Source organism: Triturus cristatus, chromosome 10 (assembly GCF_964204655.1).
Source record: "Triturus cristatus chromosome 10, aTriCri1.1, whole genome shotgun sequence".
Taxonomy (NCBI): domain Eukaryota; kingdom Metazoa; phylum Chordata; class Amphibia; order Caudata; family Salamandridae; genus Triturus; species Triturus cristatus.
The window spans coordinates 1,198,382,820-1,198,403,602 of NC_140593.1; the positions used below are offsets into that span (position 1 = coordinate 1,198,382,820).

Consider the following 20,783-nt stretch of genomic DNA (forward strand, 5'->3'; position numbering starts at 1 on the left):
CGTCACAAACACGGTAACCTTTCTAATGAGACACTTTAACATTGTGCTCACATTTTAGCATGTGGTCAAATATAAATATAAATAAACAGTACAAACCTCTGGTGAGGCTTCTCTAAAAGAAATTTAGAGCATTCTATCAATTTTTATTAGAATATTGCCTCTGACGTTCAGAGTCCAGCAGCCAGAAAGGGCTTCCTACACTGCATGCTCTCTCATTTCTAAATCATAAATCTCCTGCCCGTATTAAAGCCCGGAGCTACTTGGCACCAATAGGCAGGTTTAATTATACCAGATATATTTAGTATTAACGGTACACGGTGGCTTGGATTTCAGCAGAACTTTGGCAGCGCCTTATTCCCTTGAGAGGGAGGACACAGGTGCTGAATCAGCAGGTGAATTTCCTATATAAGAAGAGATGAAGTCCAGTACTGAAGCTTCAGACTTTTCAGGTAAGTGCAGAAACTTTGTCTGGGACTTGGGTCATTTTGCATGCAGTAACACAAGCAGAAGCTGCATGTCTCGAGTTCTGCCTCGGGACTTTAGCTGGATTTCTCTTTCCCATCATCACTCACTCACCATTCACTCACCTGCCCACTTGATAGTTCCTTTGCCTCCCCCCTTACTATCTCATTCAGTACCGTGTTCAGTCACTAACTTAATTGTTCACTTAGTAACTCACTCACTTATCTGCTGCTGCTTTCACTCCTTTATAGTCGCCCACGCATTAGCTTCCATTCAGTCTCTACACTACTCCCTCAGTAACTCACTCACTCGTCACTCACTCACGCGTAGTAGCAACTATAACTAGAAGATACATTTTCTCATTTTAATAGTGAATAATCTTAATAACACAGGTATTTTTGCTTTTCCTTCCAGGGACCCTGGTGAAGGTTTCTTTCTCCTAACACAGCGACGCTGTCAGGTAAGGCTTTTGTTCTATTGAGGTCATGAAGTCACAGGATGTCAGACATTATTTGCTTTAGGTGTTCATGGTTGAATACTAACGCTTTATGCATTGTACACAACAGCAATCCTCAAACATTAGAGGGTCCACAACCCAGCCCTCAGCAGAGGCAGCTCAGTGAGGCTAGGATCCTGTAACACTCAGAACAGCACTTGCTACATATGGTCAGAGTACTTCAATAATAATATCCCATAAGAGCTTCTTGTCCACGCTGCACTCAGCACAGGTGCAAGGCTCCTTGTGATCTTGTGGAAGGAGCAGTCCCATGAGTCTGGGAACGACGATCATCTTCAAAGATCTCGGCCGATAGAGCGGCAGGTCAGCGCTACGTACATGCATACCAAACAAACATGATGGTCCAACAGTGGCACACAATCTCCTCTGCCGTGTGTGTGTGGGGGGGGGGGGGCATTGTGAATACTTCTCTTGGGAGAACCCGAGTATGTGAGGGATGCTAGAGATCAGTAGACATGCTTTCTCCAGTAGTCATTCAAAAAGCAGCGACTCTGCAAATGTTGGTAGATCCACCTTTACTGGCTGCTTGAGACACGTACTGTGTCACCCCTCTGCGGTACTGAGAACATTGAACTCAATAACTGAGTGGACCCTCATTACTGAGGATAATTCTTTATAAAAATGCATCCTTTAGGGGCTAGTACACAATCCACACAGCTTTCAGGGCTGTCACCCCCCACCACCACCACGGTATTGGAAACATTGAACTCAATAACTTAGCAGCCGCTTATATTATTGAGGATAATTCTTGATAAACATGCTTGTATTAGGAGCTAGTACACCTACCCACACAACTTTCAGGGCTGGCACCCCTCACAGAACTGGAAACATTGAACTCAATAACTTAGCAGACCCTCATTATTGAGAATAATTCTTGATAAACATGCTTCTATGAGGGGCTAGTATATATATCCACACAGCTTTCAGGGGTGTCACCTCCCCCCCACGGTACTGGAAACATTGAACTCAATAACTTAGCAGACCCTCATTATTGAGGATAATTCTTGATAAACATGCTTCTATTAGGGACTAGTACACATATCCACACAGCTTTCAGGGGTGTCACCTCCCCCCCACGGTACTGGAAACATTGAACTCAATAACTTAGCAGACCCTCATTATTGAGGATAATTCTTGATAAACATGCTTCTATTAGGGACTAGTACACATATCCACACAGCTTTCAGGGGTGTCACCTCCCCCCCACGGTACTGGAAACATTGAACTCAATAATTGAGAGGCCCTCATATTATTGAGGATAATTCTTGCTAAACATGTTTCTATTAGGGGCTGGTACACATATGCACACAACTTTTGAAACCGTCTTGTATATTGTTGGGCACACAGATTGTTAATACTGAAGGACACCCGACACCTGAAGACGCCCTTACAGACTGTTCCATACCAATTGGCGAGGGGGGATATCAGTATAAACTGACAAAAAGTATTCTGAAATCTTGAAAAGACTTTAAAAACATAAATGGAGCCTTAAGTTTGTGATTTTATCAAACTGAAACCTGGCCATACTCAATAATTGAGGGTAGGACTCCCCTTTGCCACTATGAGGAAGGACACAGCCAAAGCAAACACATTCCAAATCACACACAGGTATGCATTGGGCAGCAGGAGGATTGCTAACATTATCGGATGGCTCAGATTGTGGCAACCAGCAGAGACGGACAGGCCATTCCTCCACTCTGACATTTCCACGTAAGCCGGCCAACTCGGTGCTGCTTTAAAATCAGTGTGAGCTGCCATGACCCTTCTATACATCTAGGGCACCAGTAAAGCACTATGTTTACCAACAGGATGGGCACTTTGTTCACATACATGCACCTACTTAAAACACACAGAACAGGTACACCATCTGACAAGACTGTAAGCTTCCCTTATTTTTCGTGTGTGTGTTGCTGTAATGGTTTTGTGTGTTGATGTAAGTATATAGATTGGACAAAGGTGCTCTGGTTGGAGGTTAGAAAATGTACTTGCAGGTAGATTGATCAAACGTAGATGATAAAGTCTCTGATTCGATGCTATATACATTTATTTATTAAGGAGATCTGTAAAATACTGGTTGCCATCTTGCAATAAACACATAGCGCTGAGTTGCACCAAAGGAAAGCAGGGCAAACAATCACTAATAAGTACCATGTGGTTAGAGTCCAGTAGGATGGTACGGAATCCACCACGCTGCACTCCATGATCAGGATACCAGGAAAAGGATTGTCTCTCACATTGACTACAGAAGAAAGGTTCTTTGGAAGTACAGGGATTACAGGATGCTTTGCTGGAAGCAAGACATGTTAGACTGTAAGTTTGCTGTATTATTTGAATTCAAAGCAAGTGGTTACATGTCGTAGCTATACTGATGGATTAAAGTTTGATGGATTCTGTGCTGGATGCCCTGGTTAAACGTAGGTTGAACAGGCACAGATGGATAGCACCTTGAAATACCAAGAGGGTCTTCTGGACCCTGGCAAGAGGCCTGTCCACCCTGAAGGTCGGCCGGGTGAGGACCACACAACATAAATAGAGATCCCGCCTGCCCTGCGGGGATTTTGCCTCCTCCAGTGGATGCACTGATGGGAAGATGCACTAAAGCCAGAGTTGTAGGCCCAGTCAGCACAATGTTTTATTCAGCACTCAGCATTCATTTAACAAACGGTGCAGGGTAGAGGGGACATCTTGCAAGGAGGAAGAGTTAGCCTACGTCGTATTGTCCTGAAGCATCTTTTCAAACACGGCTGCCTACCCTACCTCTTCCAGTGACAACAGAATGTGTATGTAGCTTTATGAGTTCCACTTGCTTACGTCCATTTCACGGATCAATTTCTTAAAAGAATACACGTATGTAGTGTCTTCTTGGAGCGCTTTACTGGGATTAGGATGACAGGGGAAAGCTTTGCAAGTGGATATGAAGGGGCATGTGAGGACAAGCTGAGAATGTTTTTAACTCATCTCGCTCCACGAGCTGTATGTGCAGAAGGCCTTTCAGGAGCATTTATTCTGATTTCTGTGCAGCGCAGACTGGGGATTGGATCACTTCTAGCAGCATACATGAACCCTAGGGTAGAGGTATTGCTTCTATGTCTGCTGATGGAGTGCTTGCACCTGCAGTTTAATGTCCAAACAAGCTTCCTCGCTGCTCCTAGCAAGCCAGTAAAAGCACCCTCTGTCACTCAGTTAGTCTGAGTGGCCTGCCCGTGAGCAGTCCCCAACCAAGGTGCCCCCTAACCCTATGGGCTAACATTAGCACTCTGCACCCGGCCGGCCTAGTGCAGCTGGTGGTGCCCCTTGAGTGCCTAGTCTAACCCTGTTAAGTCCACGACTTTCTACACAAATGACAAGCACGTTGCCACTGCCAGTAAGTGCCAAACATGCTGGTGTTTTACTGAAGGTGAATCATTACAAATATGTCACTTGTGAACAACAGGTTAAAAAACTCCACTGCCTTGACCCAGAGCACCTAAACTGCAGGCTCAGAGAGTGTCGTCATTCGCAATCCACTGAAGTCTTTATTGTCAAAGTGCAATATGTGGGGGTGCTAAATGGATACAATGCATTCACTTGTTCAGTGATTTTTGTGACAATAAAACGCCGTTCATCTTTGTATGACAGAAATCTTGTTTCTAACCACTTTAGTGATTGCCAGCAGCCATGGCTTCGGACGCAGAAATGGCCGTGTTTGGGCAAGCCGCACAATACCTGCGCAAGTCTGACAAAGAACGCTTGGAAGCTCAGAATAAGCCCTTTGATGCCAAGAACTCCTGCTTCGTAGATGATGAAAAAGAGCTTTTCGTTAAGGGAATGATCACGTCCCGAGAAGGTGGCAAAGTCACTGTGAAGACCGATGATGGAAGGGTAAATAGAGTCATGTACCAACAATAACATAAACATGCCTGGCATCATAATGCAGCAGACATCTCTACTCAACTCCAACTTTATCTTTGCATGTCTTTCTTCCTTTCTAGACTGTAACAGTCAAAGACACTCAAGTCTACCCCCAGAATCCTCCCAAGTACGACAAGATTGAAGACATGGTCATAATGACCCATCTGAATGAAGCCTCCGTGCTGTTTAACCTCGCCGACCGATATGCAGCCTGGATGATCTACGTAAGTACAAATCAGTGACGCTTCAGCACTGCTTGCTTTTTTCACTAAGATTTTTCTATGAGTAGGTGTGACATACTCATGAAGTAGGTGTAACTTACTCCTGTATTTTATGGATAAATTAAATGAAAAAAAAAAGCTTTGTGATTTGGGCCATGTACGTTCATTGACCAGAGTTTGAAATGTATCACCTCAAAAGGGGTGAAACAACTCGGTGCATGTTCAGGAACTGACACAATTGATCTGTGTGCAAAGTGTGCACATGCTATTCTTCATAAATGTTGTTTTGTCTTATGGCAAGGACCCAAGTGCACTTATAATACTAGTTTCTACACTGGTCCTCACTCTTTCACCTTCTGGATTTCATTATCATAAAACACATATACACTCTACTGATTTTGCCCTACTGTCTCCAATTTGAACCTCATTAATGACTCATGTTGCACACATGATAAAAAGCAAGCTAGCCTCTGAATTTCTTTTTTGCCTCCAGTGCTAAACGGGGAACATAAACACTAGTGTTTCCTCAGCTAGGTGAAAGATGCCAGAAAGATATTATAGTTTTGGTTACTAAAATTCTAAGAAACTCCACATGCACAGATTACTATTGTGAAGAGTAAGGTTAATCATGCATACCAAAGGTGGAGAAGGAGAAGGGAGCTGGCTAAAAGTGGTGTGGGGAAGAACTTTCATATCACAGTGGGCATGGAAGAGATCCTGGCATCACTGAAATGGTAAGCCACAGTGGCAGATCCTATAATGGACTTGATTGCTATCAGGTCACAATGCAGGAGTAATCACATAGGGCCCGATTCACAGAAGTAACTTAAGACAAAATCCTAAACTTACTACTTTTGGTATTCACAGAATGCACTTACTACTTTTGGTATTCACAGAATGCACTTACTACTTTTGGTATTCACAGAATGGATTTACGACTACTAACTTTACGTCCGCACTCGGGCCGGAAATTCCGGCACGGGGGCGGAGCTTCCGGCCCGGAGGCGGAGCTTCCGGGCCAGAGGCGGGGCTTCCGGGCCGGAGGCGGAGCTTCCGGCCCAGAGGTGGGGATTCCGGCCAGTGGCAGAGATTTAGCCATGGCCAAAATCTCCACCTCCGGGCCGGAAGCTCCGCCTCTGGGCCGGAAGCTCCGCCTCCGGGCCGGAATTTCCATCCCAAGTGCGGACGTAAAGTTAGTAGTCGTAAATCCATTCTGTGCATACCAAAAGTAGTAAGTGCATTCTGTGAATACCAAAAGTAGTAAGTGCATTCTGTGAATACCAAAAGTAGTAAGTTTAGGATTTTGTCTTAAGTTAACTCTGTGAATCGGGCCCATACTCTTCAAAGTATTGCTGATATTAGCAAAGGAACATAAATGAAAGGTAACCAACAAAGATAATTGTGAATGCTTAAAACATCTCTAGAGTAGAAACTCTCTTCTTGCTACTAGAAAATGATGGTTCCTGTCTCTTAAATAAGTTTTTTCCCTTTATAGACCTACTCTGGTCTTTTCTGTGCCACTGTGAACCCCTACAAGTGGTTGCCGGTGTACAACCCTGAGGTTGTAGATGCCTACAGAGGCAAGAAGCGTCAGGAAGCCCCACCTCACATCTTCTCCATCTCTGATAATGCTTATCAGTTCATGTTGACAGGTAAGGTTTTATTTTAAATTGTGTGCACTGTTTAAAATTCATCATTGCCTACCCAAAAATGACATGTATTTATTTTCTTTAAAAAAGATCGTGAAAACCAGTCAGTCCTGATCACGTGAGTAAATTACATATTGCTAAAAAGTCCTTTGCAAGAAGCACATGTTTTATGGTGTAACATGTCAATGTACATGACCAATTAATTGTTCTGATTTTATTTAAAGTGGAGAATCTGGTGCAGGGAAGACTGTGAACACCAAGCGCGTCATCCAGTACTTTGCAACAATTGCTGTTGCTGGTGGTGACAAGAAAAAGGAGGGCCCTGCCATGGCCAACAAGATGCAGGTTTGTAAATTATGTTTAATGGATTTTTACACAGCTGCTCATGATTCTCAATATGCCAGACTATTTCATACATGGTGAAACTTTGCCTCTAATAGGGAACTCTGGAAGATCAAATCATCCAGGCTAACCCGCTGCTGGAAGCCTTTGGTAATGCCAAGACCGTGAGGAATGACAACTCATCTCGTTTCGTAAGACTTCCAACTTCATTTATTTCCTTCCTAATTCTCACTTTGAAAGAGTCATTTACTGTCTTGCAATAAAAACTTGAATTTATTTTAGCCTCTATTTACCCTTTAGGGTAAATTTATCAGAATCCATTTTGGAACTACAGGAAAACTGGCTTCTGCAGATATAGAAACATGTAAGCGTTGAATCTAAAATCTACATATATCATCAAATATGCCCCAAAATAAGTAGTACTCTTTATTATTGATGCTTTATTTTACAGATCTGCTGGAAAAGTCTAGAGTAACATTTCAGCTCTCAGCCGAGAGGAGTTATCATATCTTCTACCAGATCATGACCAATAAGAAGCCAGAGCTTGTCGGTAAGTTTTAGAAATGGTCATAGCTCCAGGTTTCAGAATTCAATTGCACCAATGAGTGTTAAAGAAGGCCAAGACAGCATCGCAGAGATAACAGGGACAAACATCGCTTGAAGTCTGATTTGATTTAAAAAAAAAAAGAAAATAATCTCTATTTGGCTAACATGAAGTAGTTGGGGAACATGCTTGTTTCCTTAGCATTGAATCGCATTAAATGAAAAATTCAGAAAATAGCTTTATCTGGCAATCATTCTCACCAACAACGTTTCCAAACTGAATATGAACACACTTTCACAGATGATATTAATTACTGAACGTTTTACACTTGAAACGGAGTGTAAAATCTCAAGTAATTATAGTTGATGGCTATGTAAAGACATTTTGAGGGAGATTTAGTGCATTCTTCCAAAAGTTCAAAACCCCCAGGTAACATAACACTTGCAATTCTTATGTTCAATTATCAGAAATGTATTTGCACATTTTTCTTAAACTGGCTTCTTTGTAAATAATCACCTTGCAATAACTTGAAGTAACCTTGTTTGTTAAATCATTGTATTAATGTTTGGTTTTGTACAATTTAAGTTCCTGCAATATGTATATGTATGTCTGACGTCAATTTTATGTGTTATGTTTTATTATGTTTTGGATATCTGTGCTCTTGATCTATGTCTTTGGTTGTATGTCATAATATGGAGCACAGAAATATTGGGCTATAAAAATATTTTACACATCAAAATATATTACCTCTTTGGCTCATGAGTCCAAAGAATCTTTTCTATAAATTGCAGAACTCTCAATTCAAACAATATCACATAGTAACTATTGTAGGATTCTTTATATTTTCAGAACATTCAATACTTAAAAGCAACCATACATACACATTTCTAATGATTTATACGTTTGATCTCACCAAAAAAATAATAATGTTCATCAAAGGAAGATCATTGTTGATGTTCTGTTCCCACAACCTTGTACAGGTCGTGAGTATGGAAATTAACCTATTTCTCTTGAAGATAAAATTTCATGTATTTAGTAATCTGCTCATTGGAGACAGGAATAAAATTTGTAGTTTACCAGTTGGTAGTTTTAGGTATTCCTGTTTTTATCCCTCTCAAAATTAGGACATTTCCATCATGAACACAAATAAAGGGACACCAGGAACTCCCCTATATCAAGTATTATAGCCCTCATTTTTTCATAACCTGTGAGCAGAAGCCCTATGATGAAGCAGCCTCCCTTTGTGTGGGTGAGAACTTTTTTCTATTAAAAGGAACATCACATCCATATCTGAATAGAGAGGATATACTTTCTCCCAAAAACACCAGCACAAAACTAAGGGGCTAAATTAGTAGCTACTTCAAAAACAGCAGCGATGAAGCAACTCTACCTCAACCATTATTTTCTAATTCTACTGTTTATTAGTTCAATGTCCCCTAGAAGAAGATATTCAATTGCTGCAGCTGGGATAATACTATTACTAAACTATCACAAAAGTAGACAAAAGAGACACCACTGGGTCCAAAGTGCAGCCTGCTGACTTAGAGATAAAATAGCATGGTGAGACCCAGAACTTGTAGTTGAAGGTAAACGTTATGACTGAAATTTGCAAATTGCAAGCATAATTAGACAGTGATAAGTAAAATAATGTGCTTGATATATATATATATATATATATATATATATATATATATATATATATATATATATATATATATACACACACACACACACTCACAAAAGACAGCACAGCACAGAAGATAAAAACATGAAGTGTAAAGTTTTCAGAATAGGACCAATAATTAACAAAATATGAATGAGCAGAAGCAATGAACAATTACACCAGTCTACACACCCTCATAACTTTATCCAAAATGTACAGCTAGCTCCTCATCCATATTCAATCCCTGTGGATATTGCATCTTGAACCAAATGTTGTAACGAGATTCCAGCCTCCTGAGCGCTAGAAACCTATCGCCCCCGACACCCTCCTCTGATGTGGGTCACGACATGGTCAAATGCAAACAAATGTAACAAGTCTGCCTTGCCCATATGAAATTCCTTAAACTGCCTTGCCACAGGATATTGTTTGTTATTGTGCACAATGACCTTCATGTGCTCCAATATGCGTTTTCTCACTCTTTGTATCATGCTCCCAATTCCGTAAAGATTGCACAGGCATTTAAGGGCATTGACACAGAAGTTACATGACAGTCCTTGGGAGATCGTGAACTTGTGGGAGGTATTGGGTATCACAAATGAGCATATATTAGCGCTGGACTTGCAAGCTTTGCAATTCCTGAATGTCACAAATCCTGCAGAGCTAATGGTACCCTTATCTTCACATTGATTGGTGATCATATTATTGCAGAGTATATCTTTCAGGGATTTACTTCTTGCGTAAGTGATCTGAGGATGAGTGGTCACATGTTTGGAGATAATGTCATCAGTGTGAAGCACATATGTTTTGATTATATGGCATACATTACCCGGGCCCACACGGAACAGGATAAATCTGGGGCACTGTTGTCCTGGCTGGCCAACCCAGCGTATAGAGGGAGGTCGATCCTAGAGCTGAGGGGGCAGGGGGATGAGGTATTCTATGGTCAACAAGACATCAACGCTCAGTTTTTGGAGTATTACACTTCCCTGTACCAGAGCAGACTTGACCCTGGGGCGGAGGACGAGGTGGGTTTCTTGACTAACGTGGAGCATCCTACGGTTGATGCTGCGGCGGCGTAGGAAATAGGCAGAGAAGTTGAGATTAGGGAAGTACGTAGCGCCATCAAGCATATGGCTAGGAATAAGACCCCGGGACGGATGGGCTCCCGGTGGAGTTTTACTCTGCGTTCATAGATGTCTTGTCCCCACGGCTAGTGGCACTGTATAACAGGGGGAAGCAAGAGGGCTGTCTTCCTGCTTCAATGAGGGAAGCGGTAATCGTTCCACTTTTAAAACCTGGTAAACCAGACGGGGACCGGACTGCGTATCGGCCCCTCACCATGCTTAATTTAGACTATAAAATATTAAGTCGTATATTGGCCAGTCGGCTGTTAACCCACATGCTGACACTTATCCACGTAGATCAGTCAGTATTTATCCCAGCCAGGAACACAGCGATGAATGTACGAAGGCTCCTGGGTATATTGGGGGCAGACACTTACTGCAAGGAGGAAGGATGCATTTTTAAGGTCGACATCGAGAAGGCTTTTGATAGCTTGGAATGGCCGTATCTTTTTAGGGTTCTGAGAGCATTTGGCCTGGGGGAACGCTTTGTGGAATGGACGGTGATCTTGTATAAATATTCCACTGCCAGAGTTAGGACGGGGGGGCTGATTTCGGAGGCCTGCATGGCGGGCAGGGGTACAAAACAGGGCTGTCCACTGTCACCCCTGTTGTTCGCCCTGGCAATTGAACCTATGGCTGTGCATGCTAGGTCGGGCCGCTATTATCAGGGGCTGAAGGTGGAGGGACAGCTACAGCATATAGCGTTGTATGCGGATGACCTACTACTGTTCCTGGCCAACTCGGGGGAGGATCTAAGGGGAGCCAAGGAACTGCTGGGTGTCTTGGAGAGAGTTGCGGGGCTCAGAACTGGGCCAAATCGTGTCTTTTTCCTGCATGCTCGCGCAGAGACGGATCGCCGGAAACAGAGGGCATGCCTTGGGAAACCAGATGCTTGCCCTATCTGGGTACTCAGATATATCATGACCCTGTAGATTTTTTAGAGGGTAACATAGGACGCGCCGTACGCTGCACCAAAAGCAACTTTGAGTTCTGGGGGACCCTTCCGCTGTTTGTGGCGGGCAGGGTGGCATTAGTGAAAATGCTTTTTTCGGGACGCTCCCAATCTGGATCCCACATAGGGTCTTTGCTCAACTCAATACAATGCTCACGGGGTTCTTGTGGGGTACCGGGAGGCGGAGAGTGGCTCTCACCACTATGATGAGACCCAGAGCGGAGGGGGGTTTTGCAGTGCCGGAATTCGAGGCCTATTATCATGCAGCACATCTTCAGTGGTTCACGTAATGGATGGCAGGACGTCTTAAACACACAGAGGACATTGCTGGTCCGGACCCGAGCCTGAGACTTCTATCCCGGGTGCTACTGCGTCTGCCCATGAGGGAGGGGGTGGTCCCCTCGGAGCTACAAACGGTGCGCCAGTGCTGGAACCGATTAGCTAGGCGAGCGCAGGTACGAACCCCATATGCGTCTGAGATCCCGTTGGTCGTTTGTGAGGCACTACCCTATGGGGGGGATTGGAGTCAGTTGCGGTTATGGAGAGAGGCAGGGATCTCCACTGTAGGGAATTTATTTGAAGACAATAACTAGCTCCCTTTTAATGATCTTCTGGAGCTCCACGAACTCCCAAGAGGTGATTTTCTTCCGCATGCCGCTCTGACAGCAGCTACCTGAAAGCATTGGCGGGAGGGGTTGGTGGAACCCCAGACCTCCCTGGCCTGTCAATATGTAGTGATGGTAGCTGGTACTTTCAAAGCGGTCACTTGCCTCTACAGGCGTATGACACAGGGAATGCACCGACCCCTAACGACACTACGTCTCAAATGGGAGGAGGACCTGGGTGAGGTTATTGATGAGAAACCCTGGGGAGAACTTGTGGAAAGGGCCTGAAAGAGCTCTAGGAATGCGTGCTTAAAGTTGATTCACTTCTATGTTTTGCACAGGGCGTACCTCACCCCGGGTAATATTAATGAATACTTCGGAGCCTGGACCGCATTCCTGAAATGTAACTTAGAGGGTGCGGGATTTCTCCTCATGTTCTGGGATTGTCCACATCTGGGAGAGTTCTGGAGAAAGGTGACAACTGGGTTGACGGCCACGACAGAGACAGAGATAGCGTTGATGCTTGGTTGTTGTTTGCTGCACTGGTTTCCTCACAATGCCAGGAATAAAGTCACTAGCAAGTTCATAGATCTGGGAATGGTGTTGGCTAAAAGGGAACTCACTAGCCATTGGAAAGCAAAGAATGGCCCAAGTGTGACACGATGGACAAGGGAGCTAGTGAAGTGGGCGGATTGCGAGGGGACCTTCCAACTGTAGATGGCCCTCCGAACTGGGAACGAAAAAACGCTGGAGATGGCATGGGTGGCATTGGTGGACCTGCTGAAACACCCAACTGATGACGCTGCTGACAACCCTGAGGGGGTGGACCCAGTAGCAGGAGAATGATCCCGGGATTACCCTGTTGCCCTGAGTGTGTCCACTGACTGGGAAAGGCAGTCACGGTAAGCATCCCATCCAATTGCACCACTAACCTGAGATCAGGGGCATAGCGTCCACAATGCATTGTTGGACCGACCAACGCCCAAGTACGGATGTTTTGATGAATCAGTGGCATGCCTGGGGGGTGGGGAGGGAGGGGGTTTGGAAGAGGTTGGGAGGGGGGGAGGGGGTTGGTTGGGTGTTAATTGCACAGGGACACCAGGTGGGATTTAGGGCTGATGGAGTGCACTGCGACATACTGCGGGATACAGAGATGAGTGCGGTCATTGGGCTCGGATGTGCATTCCCTTGTTTCCCCAACAAGTGGACTGACAATAGATATTGAAGGATTATTCTGCAATTATTGTGTTCAACTGTGTTGAATTTTGAGATGGAGCTCGTGTCTTTCCACAACGCCCTGCGGGCTGTTTTCTATGCCTTTTTGCGAATTAATAACATTTGTTTACAAACAAAATCAGTGTGAAGCACATGCCAATGTTTGTGTGGCAATGTCTTTAATTAATTGGCTTGTTTAGTAAATGTGGAGATGAACAGGGCTGGCTCTAGGGCGGTGCGTTCAGTGCCATCGCACCGGGCGCTGACTTGGGGTGGGGGTCATTTTTGCAAGAATATTATCATTTTAAAGGGCTGCTGCTACGTTCCTGGCTTCCAGCAATTTACAGGCATCAATTAAAATGGCAAGATAACTCTGGTGATTAATCATCTTCCTGGGAAGAGACTGGAGGTTTTTCTAGTGAAAGCTTTGACTAATCCTAAGGTAGTGTAGAGGGTTAAAATGCCTGCTGCTAAGAACCTGTAATATGCAGATAACAAAGTGCATATAATGTAAAAAGGTCAGAAGGTTACTGCTTCTGTAAGAGAGCTCCTTTTGTAACGTGTCTTTTATAAGTCAAAATCCTAAAATAGAACATTGAATTTAACTGTCATCAAAGAACTGCAGGCAAACTGCAAGGTATATGTTAGAGCTATATGTTTTATGTGCCCAGTGTTTTATCATCCTAATCTTGTGAAAAGGGTTAATTTGGGTAGAAAACAATTCATATAGTAAAGCGAACCCCTAACAATGATGTTATGTTTTAAATTCAGAATTTGTGCTTTTCTAAAATAAGGACTCTTAAACTATATTGCCTACCAGTATTGATGACATGTTGCTCATACACTACACCTTGTAGTCCTGTCTGATGTAACATTTTCTATACACTGATTTACACACGCATGATTGATTGTCTCTTTGTAATGTGTGTGTGATGTAAAGTGCTCTGACACCTTACACTGGTATGAGTGGCAATATAAAGGTAAATGACAGTGGTTATGGAGACTTGAGGGGCACTGTGAAAGGGTGCTAGTGAGGGAATCTGTGGCAGAGGTGGTCATTGGGGGGGCGCCAACAGACAATGTCGCACAAGGCGCCACCAGTGTTAAAGCCGGCCCTGGTGATGAACCTGATGGGTTCAGTCTCACCCAGGATTTCTTCCTTTGAGACAAGGAGAGCTTCCCTCTTGAGTTTGTCCACTTTGATATCAGTAGCTTCAATATGTCAGTGTTTTAACCCTTAGCACAGAACCTGTCCAACATAATTCTTTTCTCACATTGAAAATCTGCGTCATTACTACAATTACACCTTGCGCGGATTAACTCTACATAGTGCATGCTAGTGATTAAACTCTTAGGATGGCAACTAGTTACATGCAAAATGCTGTTTCCAGTGGTTTCTTTCTTAAACAGAACAGTGTCAACCTGAGAATTCATTATGGTGAGCTTTAAATCTAAAAATGTATGGCTGTTTTTGTTGATGTTACTCGTGAATTTCAGGTAAGATTATTGGAGTTGAGTTCTTCCACAAACTGTAAGGCAAGTTTATTGGACCCCTTCCAGATGGCAAAAATGTCATCAATGTAGAAAGCTCAGAGCACTACATGTTCATCCTAGAGACGGATGTCACTCATGGTTTGCTCCTCCCCCAGCCCATGTAAAGACAAGCGTAGCTGGGGGCGAAACAACTCCTCATCCCAGTGCCCAGGGTTTGCCGATAGTGTTTGTTGTAAAAAATGAAGTAGTTGTTGTCAAGACAGAACCTGGTCATGTCCAGGATGGCTTCAGTGGGGAATAAGTGGGACAGGGAACTTGCTTGTAGGAAGTGACGACATGCCTCTATCCCTAAATCATGAGGGATCTATGTTTAGAGGCTGCAGACATCTAATCCCATGAGTAAAAACTCTTCCTGCCATTTTATGCCATTAATTATACTGAAGAAATACCATAGCCAAATATTTAATATTCAAATCATAAAGCTGTTTAAATTGCAAGGATGTTTGAATCTTAATGACTGACTTAGATTAGTTTGATATATAGCATCATCAAAATTGTTTTGAAATGAAAACACTTGATGGTGTCGCTAAATAAATGTGTTAAAATATCTGTAAATTAAACTGTAAAATATGAGATTTTTAGATACCCATAACATTTAGTCACAAGTCAGAAGGGAATTCAAGCACTTTGCATCTAGATAGCCATAGGTGTGTCATGAACAGGGGCCTACTGTAACATTTGACTCCTCGTATTATTTCTCCTAAACAGAAATGCTCCTCATTACCACTAACCCATATGACTTCCCAACCATCAGCCAGGGTGAAATTACGGTGAAGAGCATTGATGACGAAGAGGAGCTGCTGGCTACTGATGTGAGTTACAAATACCACAGCTCGCCTTGTGTTGTTAATTGAAATTACTATAAATAAGGACACAAACCAATACATGACTATGTCTCTAACTAAATAGTATCATTCATAAAATGCTCCCCTTGTTTCACGCCAGAGTGCCATTGATATCCTCGGGTTCAACCAAGATGAGAAGATCGCCATCTACAAGCTGACAGGAGCAGTCGTTCACCACGGAAACATGAAGTTCAAGCAGAAACAGCGCGAGGAGCAGGCCGAGCCCGATGGCACAGAAGGTAGGGCATGCTGTGCACTTCATCAAAGAGAAAATCATCAGATATTAAAGTGCAACTGTATCGCCCAGTGATTACAACTAGAGCCTGCCTACTGAATAGATTAAAACAAGCAAGGTGAGGTGAAGATGGAACGCTACAGAGAGGCAGAAACCAGAGGGATTTACAATGTAAGAGAAATGTTTTTTAAGAAGAGACATGGGATATAAAGACAGTTTGACAAATAGACACAATATTACTTTAATGTACAAAGTAAGAAAATAATATGTGAAAACCCGATAAAACAGCAAAGGATTTTACAACTATAACATTTTCACTTCTTACTTATTTTAAACAAATACCTATTGTATTATATTGCATTGGTATGGGTGAAATTTCAATTACACTGGAGTAATTTCGGTATTTCCACGTTACTCTTTGATGCGGATTATAGATAATTACACAATTACGCCTGCTCGCATAATTTGGGGGGAAATCCTAACTGCGAGAGCACATTTAGCGGGTATGAGTGGCTGCCTGCACTCACTTTTGGTGTTCTCATGCATTAAGCAATATTTTGTACTGCAGGATGCAGTGTCACGTCCATTTTGAGCTAAGAAACTTGAGGTAAATGCTGGGAGTAACTTGGGGTAAAATCCTACCCCATGAGCACATTTGGCAAGCACGAGCGGCCCCTCACGCTGGCTATTCGCGTTCTGTTGCCTTTGGTGCTATTTCTTTGCGCAAATATGCCCTCTTGCGTCCATTGCATTTTTACGCTAAGAAATAGCAATAAACGCCATTCCATGTAATCTTGCAGAATTCTTAGCCAATTCCGTGTTATTACGCTACACAGGTCACATGAGTTACACCCGACCCCTACCTACACTTTTATGACTATTGCAAAAGTAGCTCCTTGGTATGTCTACTTTACATAGTGCTTTGTAGTCCTGACAAGGACATAGGAGATTCTTCCCTTGCATCACGGGTGCCCTCGAGGTTCATGGTTGAAAGCTAGGCCTGGGCGAAAATTTCGTTCCGTTCGCGGAAATTGCGATAATTTGACATTTTCGCGTTCCGCGGAGAGCGCGAAAATGTCAAAAATTCCGGTTTCCGCAGCTTGGCGATAATTTGTTTCTTGCTCGCGCTATAAAATAATACATTCTCACGCGCGCGCGATCGCCTTACCTGAATCCCTGCGTTCGCCGACAAGTTTTCTTGATCCGGTCGCGTTCTCCATGAGATGTTGTATTGTTTTTAGCCATTTGCGCTGTCTCGCGACAGTTCGCGCCCGCAGTGACGTCATGCGTCGCGCGATCACGTCTTTCTTCTCGCGATCATGCACCGCGAGAAAACTCAAAACAAGATGGCCGCGCCCGCAAGCAACCACATGGGTAAGTTGGCGACCCGCAACCATGCAGAAAATCTTGCGAACATGCCGGAAAAAAACTTCCGCATCTTCGCGATATTTCCGCTTGTTTGCGATAATTTTAAACATTTTCGCGATAATTTGCGAAAGTTAATTTCGCAAATTCTGCCCACCCCTATTGAAAGCATGTTAGTTGTGGGTTGTCCTGTTTCTGAGGAAGTTGGGTGCTGTGCATGAAGATAGGAAACAGACTAGACGTGTTGTGTGAGGCTTTCTGCCCATAAGTTGAGAGTGTGATAAACAGCAACAGCCGCTGATGCAGGTCCATAAAAAATATATGTTGCTAAATGTTTTATATGGGGTTGCTATTTAGCAACTACAATTGCCACATCTTATTGGTCCTCACACATTTGTGGGACATATGCAGGAGTCTTCTAATAATTTTCAATGGTGCCATGGCTGTGATGACTGGGACATTTCATACAACATCGTGCTGCATTCTGGACTGTTTAATAAAGGAATGGTCTAACCATGCACTGATATCTGTCAATGGTGTGTAAATAGAGATTGATTCTTTGTATGTGTGCTGGATATTATATTGCCTTAACTTTAAAACTAACAGAGCACTGTATACTAATTAGTGTAAAGATGATTCAGTATTTATACTACTTCTTAACTGCAACACTTTCATGTCTGGAGACATTAGAGGAGCACACCTAACAAGACGAATCAGTCACTCGCTTGACATTTACAAGGTAACGATTACAGAAACCTGTTCACTGTAAACGGGCAGAGGCAAGTAATGAGATTGGAAGACCCCTAGACTGGGAGGCAATGTGTGGCTGAAATCCAGTTACCCTGTAATAGATAACATGTTGCATTGTGATGGACAATATGCTAATGTTTACAAGTTAAAGTGTTTACACGAATTGTAAAATTAGATGATGATGCAAAAGACCGTAACACACTCACCCCTCTCATTTCTACCTGCAGTTGCTGACAAGATTTCTTATTTGATGGCTCTCAACTCAGCTGACTTACTGAAAGCTCTGTGCTACCCAAGAGTGAAGGTTGGCAATGAATATGTCACTAAGGGGCAGACTGTTAATCAGGTACATTTTTTTTGCATTTTCAACATACCCTTGACATATTGGAATCAATACAAAAATAAAACGCACGTCTTTCTGAACAACAGCTGCACTTTGGCAAACTTACATGAAACTTAAGTGAAGGCAACCCAGTACCACTTTTATCAATTATAAATTCTTACACTGAAGTGTAATAAGATAGTTAACAAATGCACTTCAAAATAGAAAAAGTATCTTTAACCATCTAGAGTACCAACAGATAGTCTCTTAAGATCCCATGTGGAGAACAGTGCTCTCTCTCAGTGATCCTTAAAAATGATTATGTGGGAATTTTATCTCAAAATAGCAATTGTTCTAATATTTATGAACTGTATATGAAACATTTTAGTCAAAATCTATTCGACAAAGACACACCAGTAACTTAATAGCGGGGTTTCCTTTCTGCTGGAATCTAAAGCAGACACTTGATTTATTTGTAAGAAAAGTTGATATCATCACTGGCCTCGTACATGCACTTGGGAGGCAATAAAAACTCTGGGGCTTATTTACAAGCCCCTTGCGCCACCGGTACGTCACTTTTCCCACGTTAAACATTACGCAAAAGTGGCGCAAGGGGCTTGTAAATAAGCCCCTCTGTGTACCCCTTAGTAAATGGAATCCCACTTTAGCTTGTCATTATTTAAACTCAGGTCTAAGATCCATTTAGCTACCTGTGTACCTCCAGTTAGCAGTAAGCATTCCAGCATTAACCCAGAACATTAGGTTGGGGCAAAGTTAGCACCCTGCCAAAGAACTCAATCAAACCTTTTGTCTGTGAGGAAAATACTGAAATGCATCTTGCCTGTCTCCACATAAACTAGCTATGGATAGCATATTCCTGCCATTCCGCTTCTTTTAGGTGCTTCACCTACCCCAAACCCCCCTCATTTACTGAATGCTTAGTCTATTACCCCAGTTATGTCCTGTTCCTTAAATGTTGTAGGGAAATCTGTAATTTTCCTTGTAAAGGGCATAGTTCGTTTAGCATTAAATAAATAAAACACCTACAGGAAGCTGATATGTCATACTTAGGGTCAAATTCATGAAACCGCAGATGCAAATTTGCAAGTAGCAGCATGATCCTCACCACAGTGTCAGAAGCTACAGGCCCCTGATTCACAAATGCGAATTGTGGGCAAAGAGGAAGGCTGGGGCGAAAGTGCAGAGGCTGCATCCCAGAGGTTGAAATCGGCATGGCGTAGGAGAAAGATATTCCCAAGATTTAACCATTTGATCAAAACAGTTCCCATACTTTTTATCAAAAAAACAAGTGTTCCTGAACGGCTGAGTTGCTTCAGGTTGAAAGGGGAGAAGAAGGGACTTCTTTAGCGTGAAGTAGGAGAAAGGCGAGGTAGAAGGAACAAGCATTCTCTCTAGGGTGTCTGCTACCTAAAAGAAATATAAATCTAGAATGTGTCCTTTAAAACGAATCCTAAAAAATTGTTTGCACTAGTTACAATGAGCGCATCATTAAAAATGTAACTTTTGATAGCACTAAAACATATAAACGAACTCTTTTTGCACGTTTTGTGACAGTATGTGTGCAATTTATCTTATACTGTGTGTAATACATATTTTAAATGAATGACTTACTCACTCACTGTGCTTTCTGGCACAGGCTTGGACTTCTTAGCACACGTCACTTTTTCCCCAGTGCACCGACCGACCAGGTTTCAAATCAGAGACAGTCCGGGTCCACCCACAGGTATCTGAAGTGATCGCATTAACCAACCAAACTATCCTACGAGAAATGCAGAACATTTTGTTCTTTTAGCCACTCCTACACTCGCTGTCCGCGCCCCATTATTCAAAGGATCCCAATTCCCATATCGACCGCTGCTGCATCCACTCTTTCAGCCCAGTCCTCCATGTGAAAAGAAGTAGTGGGTGAACGCTCAGGCATCCATGCATAGAGAAGCAGTTATTGCTATTCTCTGAGCAGATGAACTTTGCACTGTTGAAACAAGTGAAGTCAGCAAACTCGATGTATTTTCGCAAATATCAAAATTTCCCATGAGTACGCCGGCGCCTCAAAAACTTCACCCACTTCTAAAATATGGCTGCTTAAGGGCTGGTGCAAATGAAGCTTTCATTTATTACTTAATTAAAATGTAATGTGACGAGAAGCAGGATGTGCTATTGTCATATGAAAAATAATGGTCACTGGTCCGCCTCAAAGATTCAATTTCCATAGAATGTTTTACCACTGCTCCTTTTCCTAATGTTGGACAATCCAGTGATTTGCAAGAAAAGAATCTGAGTTGACCCATGGACACAGTGTACCTATTAATATCTCTACTTGGAGCTCTCAACCAAACGTAGTCAAAAATCCTCAACTTGCCATTCTGGTCTGCATTCTCCTGTGAAACTACAGGACTCCTCGTTGCCCTCACTACAAGGTCTCCTTTGTGAGGCCCGGTAACTTCACCTCAATGAATGTATTAATACCAGAAGTCCTGGTAACTCTTGGTGGGAGGAAGACACACCG

General features: G+C 42.9%; 1 protein-coding gene across 2 annotated transcripts in view; it reads left to right on the forward strand.

The window, feature by feature from the left end:
- Positions 1–324: 324 nt before the first annotated feature.
- The window catches only part of LOC146797037 (myosin-4-like), a 47,981-nt gene continuing 27,522 nt past the window's right edge, over positions 325–20,783 (forward strand). The window contains exons 1-13 of one of the 2 annotated variants that reach the window (XM_085629646.1): positions 325–449; positions 877–922; positions 4,622–4,840; positions 4,951–5,094; positions 6,587–6,743; positions 6,831–6,858; positions 6,965–7,085; positions 7,181–7,273; positions 7,383–7,446; positions 7,534–7,632; positions 15,448–15,551; positions 15,685–15,823; positions 18,162–18,280. In XM_085629646.1, coding sequence (XP_085485772.1) covers positions 4,637–4,840; positions 4,951–5,094; positions 6,587–6,743; positions 6,831–6,858; positions 6,965–7,085; positions 7,181–7,273; positions 7,383–7,446; positions 7,534–7,632; positions 15,448–15,551; positions 15,685–15,823; positions 18,162–18,280 — 1,272 coding nt within the window. In that variant the 5' untranslated portion in view covers positions 325–449; positions 877–922; positions 4,622–4,636. Of the gene's footprint in view, positions 923–4,621; positions 4,841–4,950; positions 5,095–6,586; positions 6,744–6,830; positions 6,859–6,964; positions 7,086–7,180; positions 7,274–7,382; positions 7,447–7,533; positions 7,633–15,447; positions 15,552–15,684; positions 15,824–18,161; positions 18,281–20,783 lie in introns of both variants that reach the window. The other variant, XM_085629645.1, reaches the window with a different exon arrangement.